This window comes from Mus pahari, chromosome 15, assembly GCF_900095145.1.
Source record: "Mus pahari chromosome 15, PAHARI_EIJ_v1.1, whole genome shotgun sequence".
Taxonomy (NCBI): domain Eukaryota; kingdom Metazoa; phylum Chordata; class Mammalia; order Rodentia; family Muridae; genus Mus; species Mus pahari.
Window position 1 is genome coordinate 70,820,857 of NC_034604.1, and position 17,980 is coordinate 70,838,836.

At 44.9% G+C, this 17,980-nt stretch overlaps 2 protein-coding genes across 3 annotated transcripts in view; one reads left to right on the forward strand and one right to left on the reverse strand.

Moving 5' to 3' along the window:
* Window positions 1-13,585, reverse strand: part of Haus1 (HAUS augmin like complex subunit 1) — a 16,596-nt gene extending 3,011 nt beyond the window's left edge. Inside the window, exons 1-7 of one of the 2 annotated variants that reach the window (XM_029546862.1) lie at window positions 13,505-13,585; window positions 12,174-12,243; window positions 7,193-7,367; window positions 4,210-4,345; window positions 2,504-2,638; window positions 980-1,103; window positions 557-622 (exon numbers count right to left, since the gene is read on the reverse strand). In XM_029546862.1, coding sequence (XP_029402722.1) covers window positions 557-622; window positions 980-1,103; window positions 2,504-2,638; window positions 4,210-4,345; window positions 7,193-7,367; window positions 12,174-12,188 — 651 coding nt within the window. In that variant the 5' untranslated portion in view covers window positions 12,189-12,243; window positions 13,505-13,585. Of the gene's footprint in view, window positions 1-556; window positions 623-979; window positions 1,104-2,503; window positions 2,639-4,209; window positions 4,346-7,192; window positions 7,368-8,226; window positions 8,282-12,173; window positions 12,244-13,504 lie in introns of those variants that run through there. The other variant, XM_021214953.1, reaches the window with a different exon arrangement.
* Atp5f1a (ATP synthase F1 subunit alpha) overlaps window positions 13,515-17,980 on the forward strand; it is an 8,766-nt gene continuing 4,300 nt past the window's right edge. The window contains exons 1-3 of the mRNA XM_021214976.2: window positions 13,515-13,886; window positions 15,516-15,594; window positions 17,220-17,389. Of these exons, the coding sequence (XP_021070635.1) occupies window positions 13,827-13,886; window positions 15,516-15,594; window positions 17,220-17,389 (309 nt within the window). The 5' untranslated portion in view covers window positions 13,515-13,826. The remainder of the gene's footprint in view (window positions 13,887-15,515; window positions 15,595-17,219; window positions 17,390-17,980) is intronic.

Genomic DNA, 17,980 nt, shown 5'->3' on the forward strand with positions numbered 1-17,980 from the left:
AAAAAAAAAAAAAAAAGATATGTGCAGCCAAGCCTGGTGAACTACAGTTTTTGTTAGTTATTTTGTCTTGATTGTGTTTTATTTTAAGGTATTTAAGGATTTTTCGGTTTGCTTATTTGTTTTTTACCTTATTTGTGTGCTTGTGGAGGGCAGAATAGGGTACTGCATCCCCTAGACCTGGAGTTACAGATGGTTGTGAACCGCCATGTGGGTGCCAGAAAGAAAGCCTGGCTCCTCTGCAGGAGCGCAAGTGTCTTAACCACTGAGCCAGCTCTTAGCCTGTTTTGTTTTTAAACTTTATTTTATATGTATGGGTGTTAGGCCTGCATATGTGACTGGAAGCCATATGTCTGCCTGGTGCCCACAGAAGCTGAAGAACGTGTTAGGTCCCCTGCAACTGGAGTTTGTGACAGTTGTAAGCTGCCAAGGGTTAGGACTGAACCCTAGTTCCCTGTAAGAGAACAGCCAGTGCTCTTAACTGTTGAGCATCTAACTAAATAATCCAGGCTATGGTATTCTGTTACAGCAGCAGAAGATAGGCTGAGACGGAGCTTACCTCTGAAAGTGCCACTAGTGACCGATGAGACAGAGACGCATCCATGCCTCTGGCTGAAAGCTGCTCCTGCGATGTGAGGAAAAAAAAGAGTTCAGTTGAAAGATCATTTTGAAGGTAACCATCATGACACATTTTTCAACATGTAATAAAGAATAGGTACAGATCGCAAATCTAAGAGCACGCATGCATTAAGCTAGGCTACGTTAGCCGTGAGCCCTTTCTGCAGTCAGCTGTGGGGAGAAGATGGGGCTGGCGGAAGGGTTTCAATGCCTGGCTTTGAACCTGGAGCTGCTGCTCCTATGTAAGGAGACTTGGGCGAGTTCAGGACCTTCCCTGTAGCTCCCTGGCCTCCAGAGAGGACTGCTAATGCTTCCTACTGTAAAGACAAAGGTCCAAAGGCGCCACACAGTTCTTCCTACGCACCTCTGCAGCTTTGATTCCAATCCGGAACTCTGCCGCCTTCGCTTTTAGGAAGTCCATGTTCTGAAGGCGACTGTCAACCTTGGCCTTTTCTGCAGACAGCTGTAGCTCTGCTTTCTTGAGATCTCTTCCAAAGGCAAAATGAAAAAGCATGAACTTCTTCTCAGCTGGTTATTTAAAACACAAGGAAATCAGCTCCCTCTTTGGGGAGTTAAGTCTGGCTTAGCCAGTATAGACAGCCTACTTGCCAGTATAGACAGCCTACTTGCCAGTATAGACAGCCTACTTGCCAGCTACTGTTCTAGCACAAGGTTTACATCCAGACCACAGTGCACTCTCTGGGGCATTTCCCCCATGTTGCCATGTGAGACTTTTCTCAATGAACATAAAATAACAGTAATTTCAACCTATAATAATTATTCTTTTTTTTATTAGATTTTTAATTTATTATTTATATGTAAGTACACTGTAGCTGTCTTCAGACACCCCAGTAGAGGGCGTCAGATGTCATTACAGATGGTTATGAGCCACCATGTGGTTGCTGGGATTTGAACTCAGGACCTTCATAAGAACAGTCAGTGCTCTTAACCACTGAGCCATCTCTCCAGCCCCCAACAATTATTCTTGGATAAGCTAAAACTGCTATTCAAAAAAGTGATTTATTATATTCTAAAGCCAGTTTGAAACAAGATCATAAAGACCTCTCTACTATGTGACATGATACAGTGTCTGACAATTACATCTTCATTATTTTTTGAATATATATATATTTTTTAAGATTTTATTTATTTATTATATGTAAGTACACTGAGTGTCAGACACTCCAGAAGAGGGAGTCAGATCTCGTTAAGGATGGTTGTGAGCCACCATGTGGTTGCTGGGATTTGAACTCTGCACCTTTGGAAGAGCAGTCGGGTGCTCTTACCCGCTGAGCCATCTCACCAGCCCTTGAATATATTTGTATGTTACCGAGTTATTCTGCACTTACATAAATGCTAACCACTGGTTCTAATCTCTGGGGCGAGAAGAACCTAAAGGCTCACAGCATCAAAGAGGATCATTAAAGCTGTACTAAAAAGGCATACCCACACACCTTTAATCCCAGCATTCGGGAGGCAGAGGCAGGCAGATTTCTGAGTTTGAGGCCAGCCTGGTCTACAAAGTGAGTTCTAGGACAGCCAGGGCTATACAGAGAAACCCTGTCTCGAAAAACCAAAAAAAGAAAGAAAAAAAAAAAAAGGCATACCAAAATATGGACTTTATGTGGTAGTTTGTGGGTTAAAATTTTGAAAATTATCAATCTCCATATTTTTAATATTGCAAGAATCACTATGAGGGTGATAAACTGTCTAAAGCAAATGGGAGAGTAAGCAGCCAAGCACCTCCTGAGTTGCTCAGGCGGCCCTGGCCTTGGGCTGTTGCCCCAGTCTTCCGTAGCTGGCATTATGGGCTGGTGCCACCATGCCCCACTTGACAATGTCCCACTAAGCTCTTGATGGCTCAAAAATGCCAACCATTTCAACTTACTCTCGTAGACATTTTTCTAACACCAGTGTTGCCGTCAGGTTCTTTTCAAGTTTCTCCAGTTCAAGCTTGATTTCTTCACTTTTGGATTTGGTACGAAAAAGGTCAGAAGTCAAATCATTCACTGCGGGGATAAAACTGACAGAGGAGCTTGGTCACCCTAAAAATGACCTTCTCTTTAGAGTTTACATGATCCTGCTGTTCCGTCCATGACTGTCACCTGCGGTGCCCATGGCCTGAAATGCCCTTTAGCTGACAAAGCTCCCATTTTCCCTTCAAAATTTAGGTAAGGCTGGGTATGACAAGGAACACCTTTCTTCCCAGGATGAAGAGGCAGAGGCAGGCAGATCTCTGAGAGTTTACATGGTGAGTGGTGACTTCCAGGCTAACCAGGGATACATGGTGAGACCCTACTTGAACAAAATAAAAACAAACAAACAAAACCCCTAAAAATCAAATGAACAACCCTCCTCAAACATTCAGGTAAGGTTTAGCCATCCTGAATTCACACCTTCTGTCTGTGCTTGCCAGGGACAGCATCTTTAGCCTTACAGTGCGGCTGTAACCATGGTAATATTCTCTCCATTGACTAAGTACAAACTGTCTTGGGGAAGGCCATGTCTACCTCCCTAGACACCTCTGCTTCCCTAGTATGTATGCACACACACACACACACACACACACACACACACACACACACACGAGTTATACTTGGTGTCTGCAGAATGGATTTAGTCTACCCTGCTGCTATGTAGTCTACATATTCTTACAACGCCACTCTTCAAGAATTATATAAATCCCAAATCCGACCCCTGACAGTTATGCACAACACACGTATATACTTTCTGATCATGGTAAGTTGCAGTAATAGTCCTAGGTAAGACATGAACACCAACAGTTGTCATATGAGCTTTGGAGCCAAGATTTACCTGAGGACCCCAAACATTCCCTCCCTGAGCTTCGGATTCCTCTGAGGACGGGAGGAAGAATTATACAATTATATAGGCGAGATATCTACCTCAAACAACGAGGGTCCTTAACTTACACAGTGTAGTCTATGACCAAAATGTACCACGTTCGACCAGATACTGCTTTTAACCTGCTACCGTCCCTGTTTGTGTGTTGGGGCTGGGCTCTCAGTCGACACTGGCCTCCAGCTCGCTAAGAAGCCAAGGTGATGACCCTGACCTTCTGATCTTCCTTCAGCCTCCACCTTCTCGCTATTAGACTTCTTGTAGGTACACACCCACACACACCCACACACCCCAGTCTCCAGCTGGTCTACTTTGCTTTCTCGTGCTGTGATGAGCACCAAGACCAAAGGCTACATAGGAAAGCATTTATGTCATCTTATTCTTGCAGGTCACAATACATCACTGACCGACATCAGGGCAGGAACTCATACAGAAACAATGAACTCTACTTCCTGACTCCATCTCTCTGGCTCACTGAGCTTTCTTATACAACCCATATCCACCCTCCTATGGTACTGCTGAGCTATCCAGAATTTAGCACACAAGCACTCAAACCAGCCACAAACAACAAAAACCTCCCCCAAACCAACCAACCAACCAACCAACCAGCCTACTTCTGCATTCTTGTATTCACTGCTAATTTTCTATGCAGATTTCCTGCGAGAACCAAAAGACTCTTAGGCCAAGGCGAGACAGAATGGGAACACAGACCAAAGCCATAATTACAATAATTACCTTGCTAGTGAAGTATCTTTTATTTCCAGGGCAATTGCACTGTCTACCAAGGCACTCAGAAACCGGGAACCAGCCTTAGACAGATTGGCAGGTGAAAAATTCACACTCTCCATGAGAAAGTCTTCAAGACGTTTGGCTGAAATGATACAGGAATTTCATGGTGTCTCAGATGTTTTGTGCCTTTTATTTTTTTTTTTTAAAACTTTTATTTTGTTTTGTTTGAGATTTATTTTGAGCCAGGCATGGTGGTGCAAGCCTTTAATCCCAGAACTCCAGAGGCAGAGGCAGGCGGACCTCTGATTTGAAGGCTACCGGGGTCTATAGAGAGTCCCAGGGGGGTTGTGTATGGCCATGTGCACTTTGAGTGCAAGTGCCCTGGAGACCACAGGCGTAGGATCCCCTGGATTTGGAGGGAAGAGGCAGTTAGGAAGCATCCAATGAGGGGGTTGGAAATTAACCTGTTTAGTCTCAGGACTGACTCCTCCAAGTCGTCCTCTGACTTCCACATGCTCACTCATCAAAAGCAGTAAGAAGATTAAAACAAAAACAAAAACGAAAACTGGTCTCACTGTGCAGTCTGGTAAGTCTAGACTCACTACATGGACCAGGAAGGCCTTGAACTCACAAGAGATCTGCCTGCTCCTGTCTCCCGAGGGCTGGTTCTGAGGATGCATGCCACCATATCCATAAAATAAATGCAATTTTAAAATGCGTGATCTATGAGTGAGCACATGTGCGCACACATGCACACACAAATAAAATATAATAAAAATTTAATGGTAAGAGATCTGGGAGGTGGGGCTGGAGAGATGGCTCAGGTTAAGAACACTGACTGCTCTTCCAGAGGTCCTGAGTTCAATTCCCAGCAACCACATGGTGGCTCACAACCATCTGTAATGGGATCTGATGCCCTCTTCTGGTGTGCCTGAAGACAGTTACAGTGTACTCATGTACATAAAATAAATAAATCTTTTTTTTTTTTAAAGATTTATTTATTTATTATATTTAAGTACACTGTAGCTGTCTTCAGACACTCCAGAAGAGGGAGTCAGATCTTGTAAAGGATGGTTGTGAGCCACCATGTGGTTGCTGGGATTTGAACTCCAGACCTTTGGAAGAGCAGTCGGGTGCTCTTACCTACTGAGCCATCTCACCAGCCCATAAATAAATCTTAAAAAAAAAAAAAAAAAATTAACTTAAAAAAGAAAGAGATCTGCAAGGCCTGTGGGGGTGAGAAGGGGTAATGGGATCGATATGATTTCCCAGCGCTTGGAAGGCAGAGGACCTGGGCTGGATTTTGGACATGTTCATGGAAGCTAACATTCTGTAACTCCAGTCCCAAAGGATATGACACCTTTTTTTGGCCTCTGAGGGAACTGCAAGCACATGACACAGACTTACATGCAGGGAAAACATCCAGACATACGACACAGGCTTACATGCAGGGAAAACACCCATACACAAGAAATAAAATCTGAAAATGAATAAAATAATAAAAAACCCAAAACAAACAATTTCTGGAAATATTCTTACAAAAACCATATAAGAGGAAACATGGAAGGTTCTTGTTGTGATGGAATTGCCTTGTTCCGCAGATGTACAGCAGGCCAGGCAGTGGTGTCTCACGCCTTTAATTCCAGCATTTGTGAGGCAGAGGCAGGCAGATCAACCTGCGTGAGAGGCCAGCCTGGTCTAGGATAGCCAGGGCTATACAGACAGAACAAGACAAGGCACACCAAACACAGTTAATGCTAATTTAAGAAGACTACTGGAAAAAGTATGTATGTGTTAGAATGAAATATAACTGCAGTATATTCAAAACATTATATCCGGTCTGAAGAGGTGCTCAGGTTTTTGAAACAAAGTCTTTCTAGGAAGCCCTGGCTGTCCTGGAACTCTCTATTTAGACCAGGCTGGACTTGAACTCCCAGAGATGCACCTGTCTCAACTTCCCTGGTGCTGGGATGAAGGGTGTGTGTCACTATGCCCAGCGAGAGAGAGCACTTGCTCTTGCAGAGGACCCAGGTGCAGTTTCCAGCACCCACATGGTAGCTTACAGTCACACTTAACTCCAGCTCCAAGGGATCCAACAGCCTCTTCTGATCACCTGACACCCACAGGGTACACATACATAGGTGCTGGCAAAACCCTCGCATACATAAATCTAACTTTAAAAAACTATATATACCAAATGTCTCCACTTGGCTAAGCATATGGCAAATAGATGTCATTTTCTACTTGGTGTGCTGTCATCCTCAGACGAGGTATTTTTTTTGTTGGTTTTTTTTGTTGTTGTTTGTTTGTTTGTTTTTCCGTGTTTAAATAGAATATGGAAAAGTGAGAAAGAGCCCTAGAGTGGGAGGGGCTCGCAAAGAAGGGGTGTCCCGGATGAGCTGCTCTTCCTGTGCTTCCTGCTGGGGAACAAAGAAGGGGGAACACCTGAGACAGTTTTGCTGTGTGACCCAAGCTGACATTGCAGTCTCCTGCCTCTGCCTTCTGAATGCTGGGACTGTAAACTTGCAGCCCCATGCTTGGCCTAGCAGGACATTTTAAAGCCATTCCACATGACCCATGGTGGTCTGTCCAGTCTCACAGGCCTCATGGCTGCCCCCTCTGGTGTCCTGCAAGCTATGTAAGGGAAAGAACTATGAGAATCTTCCATGTTAGGCTAAGAAGCTTTTGTTTTGTTTTGAGACAGGATCTCACTATTCACCCAAACTGACCTTGAACTCACAGCTATCCTCCTGTCTCCAAAGTGCTGAGGTTAAAGGCATTCCTCTCCCAACCCCCACCCATGCAAATGTAACTATCCCTTAGGACTCATAGTTTTAAGAAGACACACTATAGTGAAACTCCTAATTTTGAAGTTATAATAACAGTAGAAGCCAATTTGTCTAAAAAAAATTGATAATAATAAGTAGTCTACACTAATCCTGTACAAAATGTAGTTTACCTCTGCTACCCCTTTCAAAACTTAACTCACCTTCTGATTCATATTCACTTGCTTTCTGTTTTAAGTCCTCTATTACCAGGCTGATGTCCCTGTCCCGGACCCTGTTGCGTTCTGAAAGGTGATATAGAATTTCTGTCGTCCGCGAGTTCATCTCATATTGTGGGATGGGATGGTCTCCAAATACCTTTTTCAACCACTCAGCGACCTAACCATTAAAAGGTAAGCTTCGTTAGGATGGCAGACGGGATCCTACAAGGGGTGCTCTGCAGCGCACTAAACGTCTTCTGTGACTACTCTGGAGTCCTACTTCACATCCCGACTTGTCAGAAAGCAAGGAGGCAAATGAAAAAAAAAAAAAAAAATCGACATTATCAAAGAACATCACTCTTTCCCAAAGCTGCAAATGCAGCTCTAGCAAAAGCCAGGCAATCAACAGTTACCAAAAGAAAACCTGCCTCACTCAGCAGATCTTAACAAACGAAATGTGAAAGCGTGAAAGGGGCTGGCGCGATGGCTCAGCGGTTAAGAGCACTGGCTGCTCTTCCAGAGGTTCTGAGTTCAATTCCCAGCAACCACATGGTGCCACATGGTGGCTTACAACCATCTGTAATGGAATCCAGTGCCCTCTTCTGGTGTCTCTGAAGAGTACTACAGTGTGCTTATAAATAAAATAAAATGAAATACAAATCTTAAAAAAAAAAAAAAAAAAAAAAAAAAAAAAAAAAAAAAACGTGACAGATTGGATACTTCCTCGCGCGGTCTGAAAAGCTAGTAGTCCCCAACACATTCTACCGCAGCTCAAGTGTTTACATTCTATTACTGAAGCAGCAGAGAATAGTCGAGGCTGGGCTGCAAGGTGGGTTTGTGATCGGAATCGGCCAGCCTCAAGCCAGGGGAGACCAGGGGAAGGGAGGGCACGGCCTCCTCAGGAACTCCGGCCCGCAAAGGGTCTCGGTCGCGACCGCACCGTGGGACCGGGACAAAAAACCAGCAACGGCGGGTGGCTAGCCGATGCGTGGCTCCGGGAGGGATAAGCGGGAGCCCGACCCAGCTCCGGATGTCACCTGCAATGCTTTCTCCTCCGGCGCAGCCATAGCCGCCACTCCCGCCACTACAATCTCAAAGCCTCGCGGGGAACGTCCCTGGCTCAGGGCCCCGCCCCCTCGCCGTTGGGCACGCCCCTCTGGACCGGGGATTCTGGGAGTTGTGGTTTTTACTGATTTCAGATCAATTAAACCCTGGGCTGACAAAAGGCTCCTCCTCTGCAGGCCTGGCTTTGCCGCATCCCTGGCTGGCGTCCTCTGTGTTATAATCATCAAAGTGAGAAGCGCTGCTAGAAACAATCTGTTTATTTTTTATTTCTTATAATTCTCGCTTGAATCAAGTTGTCTTAAAAAAAAATACCTGCAGTTTTCAGTTTTTAGTTAGCAGATAGTGTTGATTCTACACCGATTGCATAAATCTAATAATTTCTTTTCGGACATGGTGGCACATGCTTGTAATACCAGCACTAGGAAGGCTGGGACAGGAAGATTGCCAAGAGTTCAAGGTCAGCCTCCATTATATAGTGACACTGTAAGCTCTGTGTCATCTTGAGGTATGTTAAGAGTGTCAAAAACAACCACACTCAAAAACTCTCAGGGTGGCTGAGCTCTTTTGAACGTCCTGACTTCAAATCCCAGCAACCACATGGTGGCAAATCCGTAATGAGATCTGATGCCCTCTTGCCCTCTTCTGGTGAGTCTGAAGTCAGCTACAGTGTGCAACCTCCAGGCCAACCAGAATATAAGATTCTATCTCAAAGACAAAACAAAATTAACTTTTTATTCTACCCTGGTTAGGCACTACAGCAATCTTAACATTGGTTTCTGCTCTTCAAGGATTTAAATGTCCTTAAGATTTGTTTATTTAAGTTTCTAGTACATTTTAAATCTTTGTGTCTGGGTTGGGTGGGGGTGTCAAAGCACAACTTTCAAGAATAGATTCTCTCCTTCCACCACGTGGATCCCTGGGATCAAACGAGATGAAGCCTTGAAAGCCAGCCCCTTTCCTGTTGAGCTGTCTTCCCAGCCCTCCTTAGTTGCTTATTATTCGGACTGGGGTTTCTCAGGTAGCCCAAGCTGGCCTCAAAGTTGCTCTGTATCAGTGAATGACTTCGAACACCTGGGGTTTCATCTCTTCCTCCTATTGTCTCCTGTCATGCTGGCATTACAAGCTTTACACTACCATGTTCAGCGTTTGAAGAATATGTTTTAAGTGGTTAACAGGCTACATAGTGAGGTCTTGTCTCAAAAAATAAATAAAAATAAAGACCATTAACAGCATCTCTCCGCTGAGCTGTCTCTGCTGCTTAGCCCTTCTTCTAATTCGGTTCTTGTCGTCTCTAGAGTCCTTCTGTCTTTCCTTTAGCACTCTGCATTTAACAATAGGGGAAATTCTTTACATTTATACACCTATGCCCAGTTTGCTGTTTTTATATGTTTATTGTTACACATCCTCTAAACTCGGTGAACATACTGTTTTACCTGTTTACATTAACCCACACAGGCTAAATGACTCGGCTCAGACGAGGTAGTAGAGCTGGAACTTGACCATCGTGTCTGACTCACTCCCTACATGGCCTCGAGGAAGCACCTATAGTATACTATGGGACTAGTGAAGCAGATAGCCCAAAGATGTATCTTCCATTCAGCTTCCTAATATCTGTGACTTTACATGAAATTGTGGTATCATTGCCTACGTTGTATGGATGCATATTTAAAGTGATGAAGTCACTGGGCATAGTAGCACACGCCTGTAATCCAGCCCAGGCTAAGAAGGGAGGGTTGTGGGGTTGAAGCAAGCCTGGGCTACACAGCTAAACACTGTCTCAAAATAAAAGAGAAAATTCAAGATCTGCCTAGGCTAGATATGTTAAGGCGAGCCTGAGCAACTTCAGCATGATCGCTTTTTCAAAAGAAGTAAAGACGGGGTTGGAGATAGAGGAGAGCAAGTACCTGTCAAGGATGCCAGAGGCCCTGGGTTCAGTTCCCATCATCACCATGAAACAAAACAAGACAACCAATAAGTCAATAGAATAAGGATTTCTTGAAGCCCAGCACTGTATCTTGTGACATTTTTTCTTTTTCTTTCTTTCTTTCTTTCTTTCTTTCTTTCTTTCTTTCTTTCTTTCTTTCTTTCTTTCTTTCTTTTTTTTTTCAAGGTAGGATTTCTCTGTGTAGCCCTGACTGTCCTGGAACTCACTTTGTAGATCAGGCTGGCCTCAAACTCAGAAATCCACCTCCCTCTGCCTCCCAAGTGCTGGGATTAAAGGCTTGCATCACCACTGCCCTGCTTTCTTGTGACATCTTTATATGTCTTCAGTGCTGGAGACTGAACCTAGGGCCTCATAGATGGTAGGAAAGCATTTTATCACTAAACTACATCCTTATCCTTATCTTTTGTGTGTGCACCCGAGTGAGTATGTAGAGCTTCACATCCATGGGCGAATAGGTGCAAGTGGAGGACTGAGGTCAGTGTCTTTTTTTTTTTTTTTTTTAAAGTTTTATTTATTTAATGTATATATGCGTGTACACCTGAGACCAGAAGAGGGCATCAAATCTCATTATGGGTGGTTGTAAGCCACCATGTGGTTGCTGGGATTTGAACTCCGGACCTTCAGAAGAGCAGTCGTGTGCTCTTACCTACTGAGCCATCTCACCAGCCCGAGTTCTACTTCTTGACCTGAAGGCAGGCAGGAGGAGACGGTCTTCTACAGGAAGCAAGGAGGAGACTCTGATTCCACACTGGATGGAGCTCAGGCACAGGAGACCTCAAAGGCCTCCCCCACAGTGACACATTTCCTCTAACGAGGCCACACCTACTCGAACAAGGCTACCCTTATTAGGAATAGTGCCACTCCCTGTGGGCTAAGCATTAAAACACATGAGTCTGTGAGGGCCAAACCTATTGAAACCACCACAGCTAACCTCAGTCATCATCCCTCAGGCGATGCCTACCGGGTTCTTTGAGACAAGGTCTCTCACCAGGACCTGGAGCTGGCCAATGAGTGTGCTGGGTTGGCCAGTGAGAGCCACAGGAACCTGCCTGTCCTTGCTTCTCAGCACTGGAATTGGAATTCAGCTGTGTACCATATATGTACTGGGAAGCAAACTTGGATCATTGTACTTACATGTCAGCAGTTTATCTACAGGGTCTTCTCTCTCTCTCTCTCTCTCTCTCCCCCCCACCCCCCAGTCTGTCTCTCCCTCTCTTGTCTCAAGCTGGCCTCTAACTTAGTATGGAGCTGAAGAAAACTGTAAACTTTTGATATTCCTGTCTCTTTCCACCTCCCAAATGCTTGGATTGAAGGTCCGTGTACCTAGTTTTTCCTTATTCTGTTTCAAACACATCTCAAGCCTAAGGCATATCAAGCATGGCTAAGAAGTAAATGTTTAGAGAAGCTGGTACAACCCCAGAATTCAGCTTGGCAGCAGCAAACAGCAACAATAGGCAGGGGGTGGCCTCTGGTGTTAGAGGTCTCGGGTGTGGGGATTCACCCCGTGAATATAGAAATGCCCAGTTCTTGTCCAGAAAGCTTTCTCCGGATGCTGCCCTTTTCTTTCTTGTCCTGAGTACTCTCTAACTGATCAGCGCCACTGTGGAGCAGTTTCCTCAGAATGGAAACTCACCACGTAGTCAAGGATATGGCCTTCTACCTCTGATCTCTTTACCCCCAGCTCCGTGGGGATTACACGTGTCTACCAACACAGGTGGCTCTTGTGTGGTTTTTTTTCTTTCCCCCAAACTGACGGGGCTGGCACAAGGGTATTCTGGATGGCAGGTTTTTGATTGATAGTCCTTTCATTCAAAGCAGCCAGTGCAGCCAGAAGGAGATCAACAGCTGGCTGGTCAGGAGTCAGTTGCTACGTCTGTCACATCACTGTTTATTTAGAGGAAAATGAACATCAGAAGAGGTGTTTACAATAAGAACTTTAAGAATGTCAACTTAGCCAGATATGGTGGCTCATACCTGTAATCCCAGCATCCAGAAGGCCTGAGCTGGAGGATCGGAAAGCCTGGACCACAGGGTGAGACTTTATCTTAAAAACAAACAAACAAAAAAGAGTCATTAACACCAATAGTGATTTTAATTCTTATTGCATTTATTTGGTGTGTGTGTGTGTGTGTTTCAGAGAGAGAGAGAGAGAGAGAGAGAGAGAGAGAGAGAGAGAGAGAGAGAGAGAGAATGAATCATCTCTGTTTTACTCCAAAAAAGAAAGAAGACTGTCTGAGGCTTATCTGAATCTAGAGCGGTGCTTTTTGATTTTGGAGCATTCTCTGCAGGGTTGTCAACCACTCTAGTCAAACTCCTTGTGATGGTTAGAATTTTTGAACCTGTTTAATTTACACAGGATTCTTCCCATTGCCCACTCCCTAAAAAAAAAAAAAAAAAATGGGGACTGTACCAAAGACTGTCTGCTCCCTAAGCAGATACTCCACTACAGAGATTTGGTTTTAGCCCCTTTACTGGATTGGTTAGTTGATTGACAAGATCTTGTTCTTAACAGGCTGGTCTTGAATTTGTTAAATTTCATCCTTTAGCTTCCCCATCAGGGCAGCTGGGACTACAGACCTGAAACATCAGGTCCAGCTTCCCTGAAAAGAGTCTCTTAGATTGAACCTCAAAAGAACTTCAATTCTCTCATTCGTGCTATTAAATCCCTTATAAGATTTAGTTATTTGGACTGCAAAGGTGGATCAAAGGTTAAGAGCACTAGAGGACCCAGGTTGGATTCTCAGCACCCACATGGTAGCTAACAAACATATAGAACGTCAGTTCCAAATGATCTTCAGCCTTAATGAGGTCACCAGGTAGACGTGGTGCATAGAGATTCATGTACCCAAACAAAACACCCTAATACATAATCAAATAAAACCTTTTAATTCAAATAAAGATTTGGATATTTATTAAAAATGCAAATGGAGGGCCAGCAAGGTGGCCAGTGGATAAAGTGCTTGACCTGAGTCTGTTTCTCAGGATCCACGTAAGGTGGAAGGAGACGGACGACTGCTCTCTGGACTCCACAAGTATGCCTTGGCATATGCACATACACACCACGCACACACTAGTAATAATAATAATAATAATAATAATAATAATAATAATAATTTCAGTAATTTCAGATAGTTCCCAGGACCTGAGGACTAAAACCCTCTGGGTGGGTGCACTGTGCAAGAGTAACCCCGGACTGCCACTGCACTGCGGTGAAACCCCACCAGCCCTATTAACCTAGCCCTTAGTCTACGCAGTCCGCCCCAGGTGACGTTCAGGGACGCGTCTCCTCTAGTTCCGCTACTCACGTGGTCTCCGGGGCAACCCCAAGGTCGATTCAAAAAAACCCAAAATTAAAATGATGAGTGCCAGGAAGGAGGCTGGAAACAATGTATTCGCTCATTTTTTAGTTCTAAACTTAAAAAAAGAAAAGAAAAAAGGAAAAAGAAAGAAAAAGAAAAAGAAAAAAAAAGTCATAGAAAAAAAAAATTTGCGTCGGGAGGAGCAGGAGAGGGGCGGTACTTCCGGGTCAGGCGGGCTGGCCGCCTTGACCTTCCTTCGCGCTCGGCCATTTTGTGCCAGTCGTCCCGAGGCTGCGGCTGCAGACGAGCTCTCCGAGAAGCTGCAAGGATGCTGTCCGTGCGCGTCGCCGCGGCCGTGGCCCGTGCCCTCCCTCGACGGGCGGGACTGGTGAGCCCCGGGGCCTAGGCAGGCTGGCGCGGGAGCGGCTCAGGTCTCTGCGGAGCGGAGCCGAGCGGTGCAGCGCGGGGCCGGGGCGGACGGCGCCATCTTGCACCGTGGCTGCCGGGCAGCGCGGACGGCCGAGGGGCTCCGCTGCGGGCCTTCGGGGCGTGCGCGGCGGGACGGGGATCCGGGAGCTCGGCGGGGCCGGGCGAGGCGGCTCTGGGAGGGATCTGGGCTTGGGGTGAGGGCGGGCCTGGAGGTGAAGGTCAGGCTGTGTGTCCGGCTCGCCTGGCCTGCCGGGAAGCTTGTCCTGGGGTCCCGCTCCGCTCAAGGTCAGAGGAGCTGTCAGCCGCCTTGTGCGGGAGCAGGAGGAGGCGGCGAGCCTGACATTGTGTGAAGGTCAACAGGCCCGGAGCAGTTCACCTCTGCTCGGAGGTCAATCCAAGGGAGAGGAATAAATGAAAGTGACCCTTGAGTCGTGGGATGGTTTACCCATTTGGTGCTCGTGACAGCATCGTGAGGTGCAGAAGCAGTGTCTGTGGCTTGCACTGTGGACGATGCTGGCGTTTTTGTAAATGGACTGGATTAGGCACAAAACCTGGTGGTGGTTTAAAAGATTTTGCCCTTGAGTTGTCCACCTCATGATCTCCCAGGACGTTGAGACTTAATTCTTTAAAAAAAAGGGTGTGTGTGTGATGGCCCTTAAGTCCTATATAAAGATATTTACCTTTTCATTATAAAGGCAATTTGAATTTAAAAGGCGAAAAATACTGCTACCCTGCTTCCCTAACAAAACCCTGGTTGGTAACATCTTAGCTTTCTATTAGAAAAAAAGAAAAGGAAAAGGCATTTAAAGAAAAGATTTGTATCGGTTCCTATTAAAAATTAGCTGATTCAGAGTTCAGAGTGGCCAATCACAGCATTGCAAGTAGAAAAATTCCAGGGGCTCTGGTACCACTTTGCTGCTAGATTTGTTCAAGGCAATGACACATTGATGTCATTTTCTAACCTAACCACTGCATTAATATGCTCACCCAGGACTTATCTGCCCCTTTAAGAAAGAAAAACTGGAACTACACGGAGGCTCACCCCATTAGGTAGTTATCTTTCTGAGGTTTTCTACAACTCAGGTGAAAAATAACATCAACATAGTATTGCCGAGATGTCTTTAAGGGAATGATTTTAACAGTTGTATTAAAATAAGTCTTCTGTAGTCTGAACCAGTAGTTGCAATAATAGATGCATGTATCATTCTTTCCTGTGTAATTAAGTCATCAACTTTTTAGCAAAATTTAGTCTGATCAGCATAAGTCCATAGTTAAGCTTGTCCGTTTCTGGAGGTTTTGCAACTTGTTTTGTTGATTTTGAGACAGGGTCTTTCTGTACAGTTCTGGCTGGCCTGGAACTTGCTGTGTTAACCAGCGTGCCTTGAAAATCCTCCTTTGCCTTTGCCTCCTGAATGCTAGGATTGCAGGCATATACCACCACCACCACCACCACCACACCCAGCTTATGAAGGCTGTGTGTGTGAGTGTGCGCGCGCGTGTACACTTACTTGTGCATTCACGAGCATGGCTTAGGTGTGAGGAATGCTTTCTAAACAATCAGATTGGTGAGAGAATGTTTTTGTACTAGGTCTCCAAAAATGCTTTGGGATCATCCTTTGTTGGTGCAAGAAATCTCCATGCCTCTACCCCTCGACTTCAGAAGACTGGTAAGGCAGTTTGTAAGGGGGGAGATTCCCCTCCTTAAATGTTTCTCTCTTCAAAACATTGCTACAGAAAATTAAGTTGTTTTTTGTTTTTAACCACAGTATATCATTTAAAATGCTTTGTCTTGATAGATTCTTTTGTCTAATGAAACTATTCTTTGTGCTTCTCTGATATGCAGTATGGTTTCTAATGATTTCTTATGAATGAAAACAGTGCACTAGGCACCCTCTCTCAACTGTGATTTTTCTTTTTCTTTTAAGCCTTATGTAAAAAGCATAAGAAAATGAACAATTTTTTACTGATAGGCTTTTTCAAAGATAGTAGCGTCTGTTATACCTCGAGGTGCAGTAGGGAAGTGAGGAGACAGACAGACAGAAAGAGCACTGTGAGGGGGAGTTTCTCTGGAGATGTGCTGGGGATGGAACCCAGGGCTTTATAGGCAAATACTACTGAGCAATGTGCCTGGCTGTGCCCTAGGAGTTTAAAAATAAGTTAAATGTGTACATGTGTATTTATATAGGAATATTAACACTGGTACTAAGGTTCTTTAAAGGGGACATTGTATAACTTGTGTCCGACCGTGGCATACACGTGGAGGTCGCAGGACAGCCTTCAGGAGCCAGTTCCCGCCTACCTTGTGGGTCTTGGGGCTGGGACTCTGTTTACCAGGCTTGCAGATGGATCAGAACCATCTCGGTAGCTGCTGGTTCTGTTGTCTTTTATTAAGGGGCGGGGGCGGGTGCAGGCCGGGTGCAGGCCTTAAGGCATTGGTTGAGCTCAGAGGAGAGTAGTGGGCTGCTCTTCCACTTTGTGGATTTTAGGGGTGAAGGTTGGGCTGTTAGGGGTGCCACTTTTCCAGATGAGCTTGCAATTTTGCTGCTCCTGTTGCTTTTTTAAATATGCGTTTTATTTTAAAATGTTTCTTAAGTTTAGCCAAAAAATCAGATTTTAACATATGTACAGAGATTCTTTAGAAATTAAGTGAGAAATCGGGCGTGATGGCACGCTCCTTTAATCCCAGCACTCAAGAGGCAGAGGCAGGTGGATTTCTGAGTTCGAGGCCAGCCTGGTCTACAAAGTGAGTTCCAGGACAGCCAGGGCTACACAGAGAAACCCTGTCTCGAAAAACAAAACAAAACAAAACAAAAAAAAAAAAAGAAAGAAAGAAATTAAGTGAGAAAAGAAGGTAAAATGTTAGGGCACGGTAATATTTAGTTTTATCAGTTAACATTATTGTCTTCCTAGTGAAGTTTTTCCTTTGAGTTTTCAATAATTTTGACAGTGATCAGTATACAGCTATAAAAACGTATTTGTTTTTACTTACGCATGTGAGTGTTCTGCCTGTGCGTATGCATGTGCCTGCCTGCTTGTCTGGTGCCCATGGTGGATTTCAGATCCCTGGAACTGGAGTTCACCAGTTTGTGAGCTGTCATGTTTGTGACAGGAACTGGACCCAGATCCTCCGAAGGGGCAGCGGCAATGCACACTTTTAACCAATGAACCATCTCTCTAGCCCCAAGATACCCAGCTGCTAAAACAATTCATTTTATGTTTTAGGATGATTTTGATTATTATCATGAAACTGATTGTTGGGGACCGGATTGTTTACATTGCGTTGTCCTCTCAGGCACTGCTGAGATGTCCTCCATTCTGGAGGAGCGGATTCTGGGAGCTGATACGTCTGTTGACCTGGAAGAGACTGGGCGTGTGTTAAGCATTGGGGATGGTATTGCGCGAGTGCATGGGCTGAGGAATGTTCAAGCAGAGGAAATGGTGGAATTCTCTTCAGGCTTAAAGGTAAATTATAGAGTGTTTTCTCATTCAGTAATTGAGAGCTTGTCAAGAGTTACAACATTTAAGTCTCATTTTGCCTCATTTCTCCCCTATTATAGGTTGTAAAGAGAGTAAGCTAGAAAGAGTTTGGCTCAGCTGAGTCCCATTGTCTCCCTTTCCCTTGTGTGCTGATAAATAAGTTGTAGCCCGTGGTACCAAAATTGAAAGTTTAGTAAACATTTGCATAAATTCCAATGAGTTCATATCAGTTCCTTTGTAGCTGTGGAGACTCTTTGCAAAAGTGTTTTTGTTCATGAACTAAATTCTTTTCCCAATAAGAATAACCTGCCTCATCCTGTTGAGACTTGATGCTCTAGAGAAGGGGGACTCGGGGGTGAGGTGGATGGGGTAGGGGAGCACCCTCTCAGGCAAAAGGGGGGATAGGGTGAAGAGCTCTCGGAGGGGGGACCAGGAAGGGGGGCAACATTTGGAATGTAAATAAATAAAACAAATAGAAAAAAAGAACAGGGGCTGGTGAGATGGCTCAGTGGGTAAGAGCACCCGACTGCTCTTCCGAAGGTCTGGAGTTCAAATCCCAGCAACCACATGGTGGCT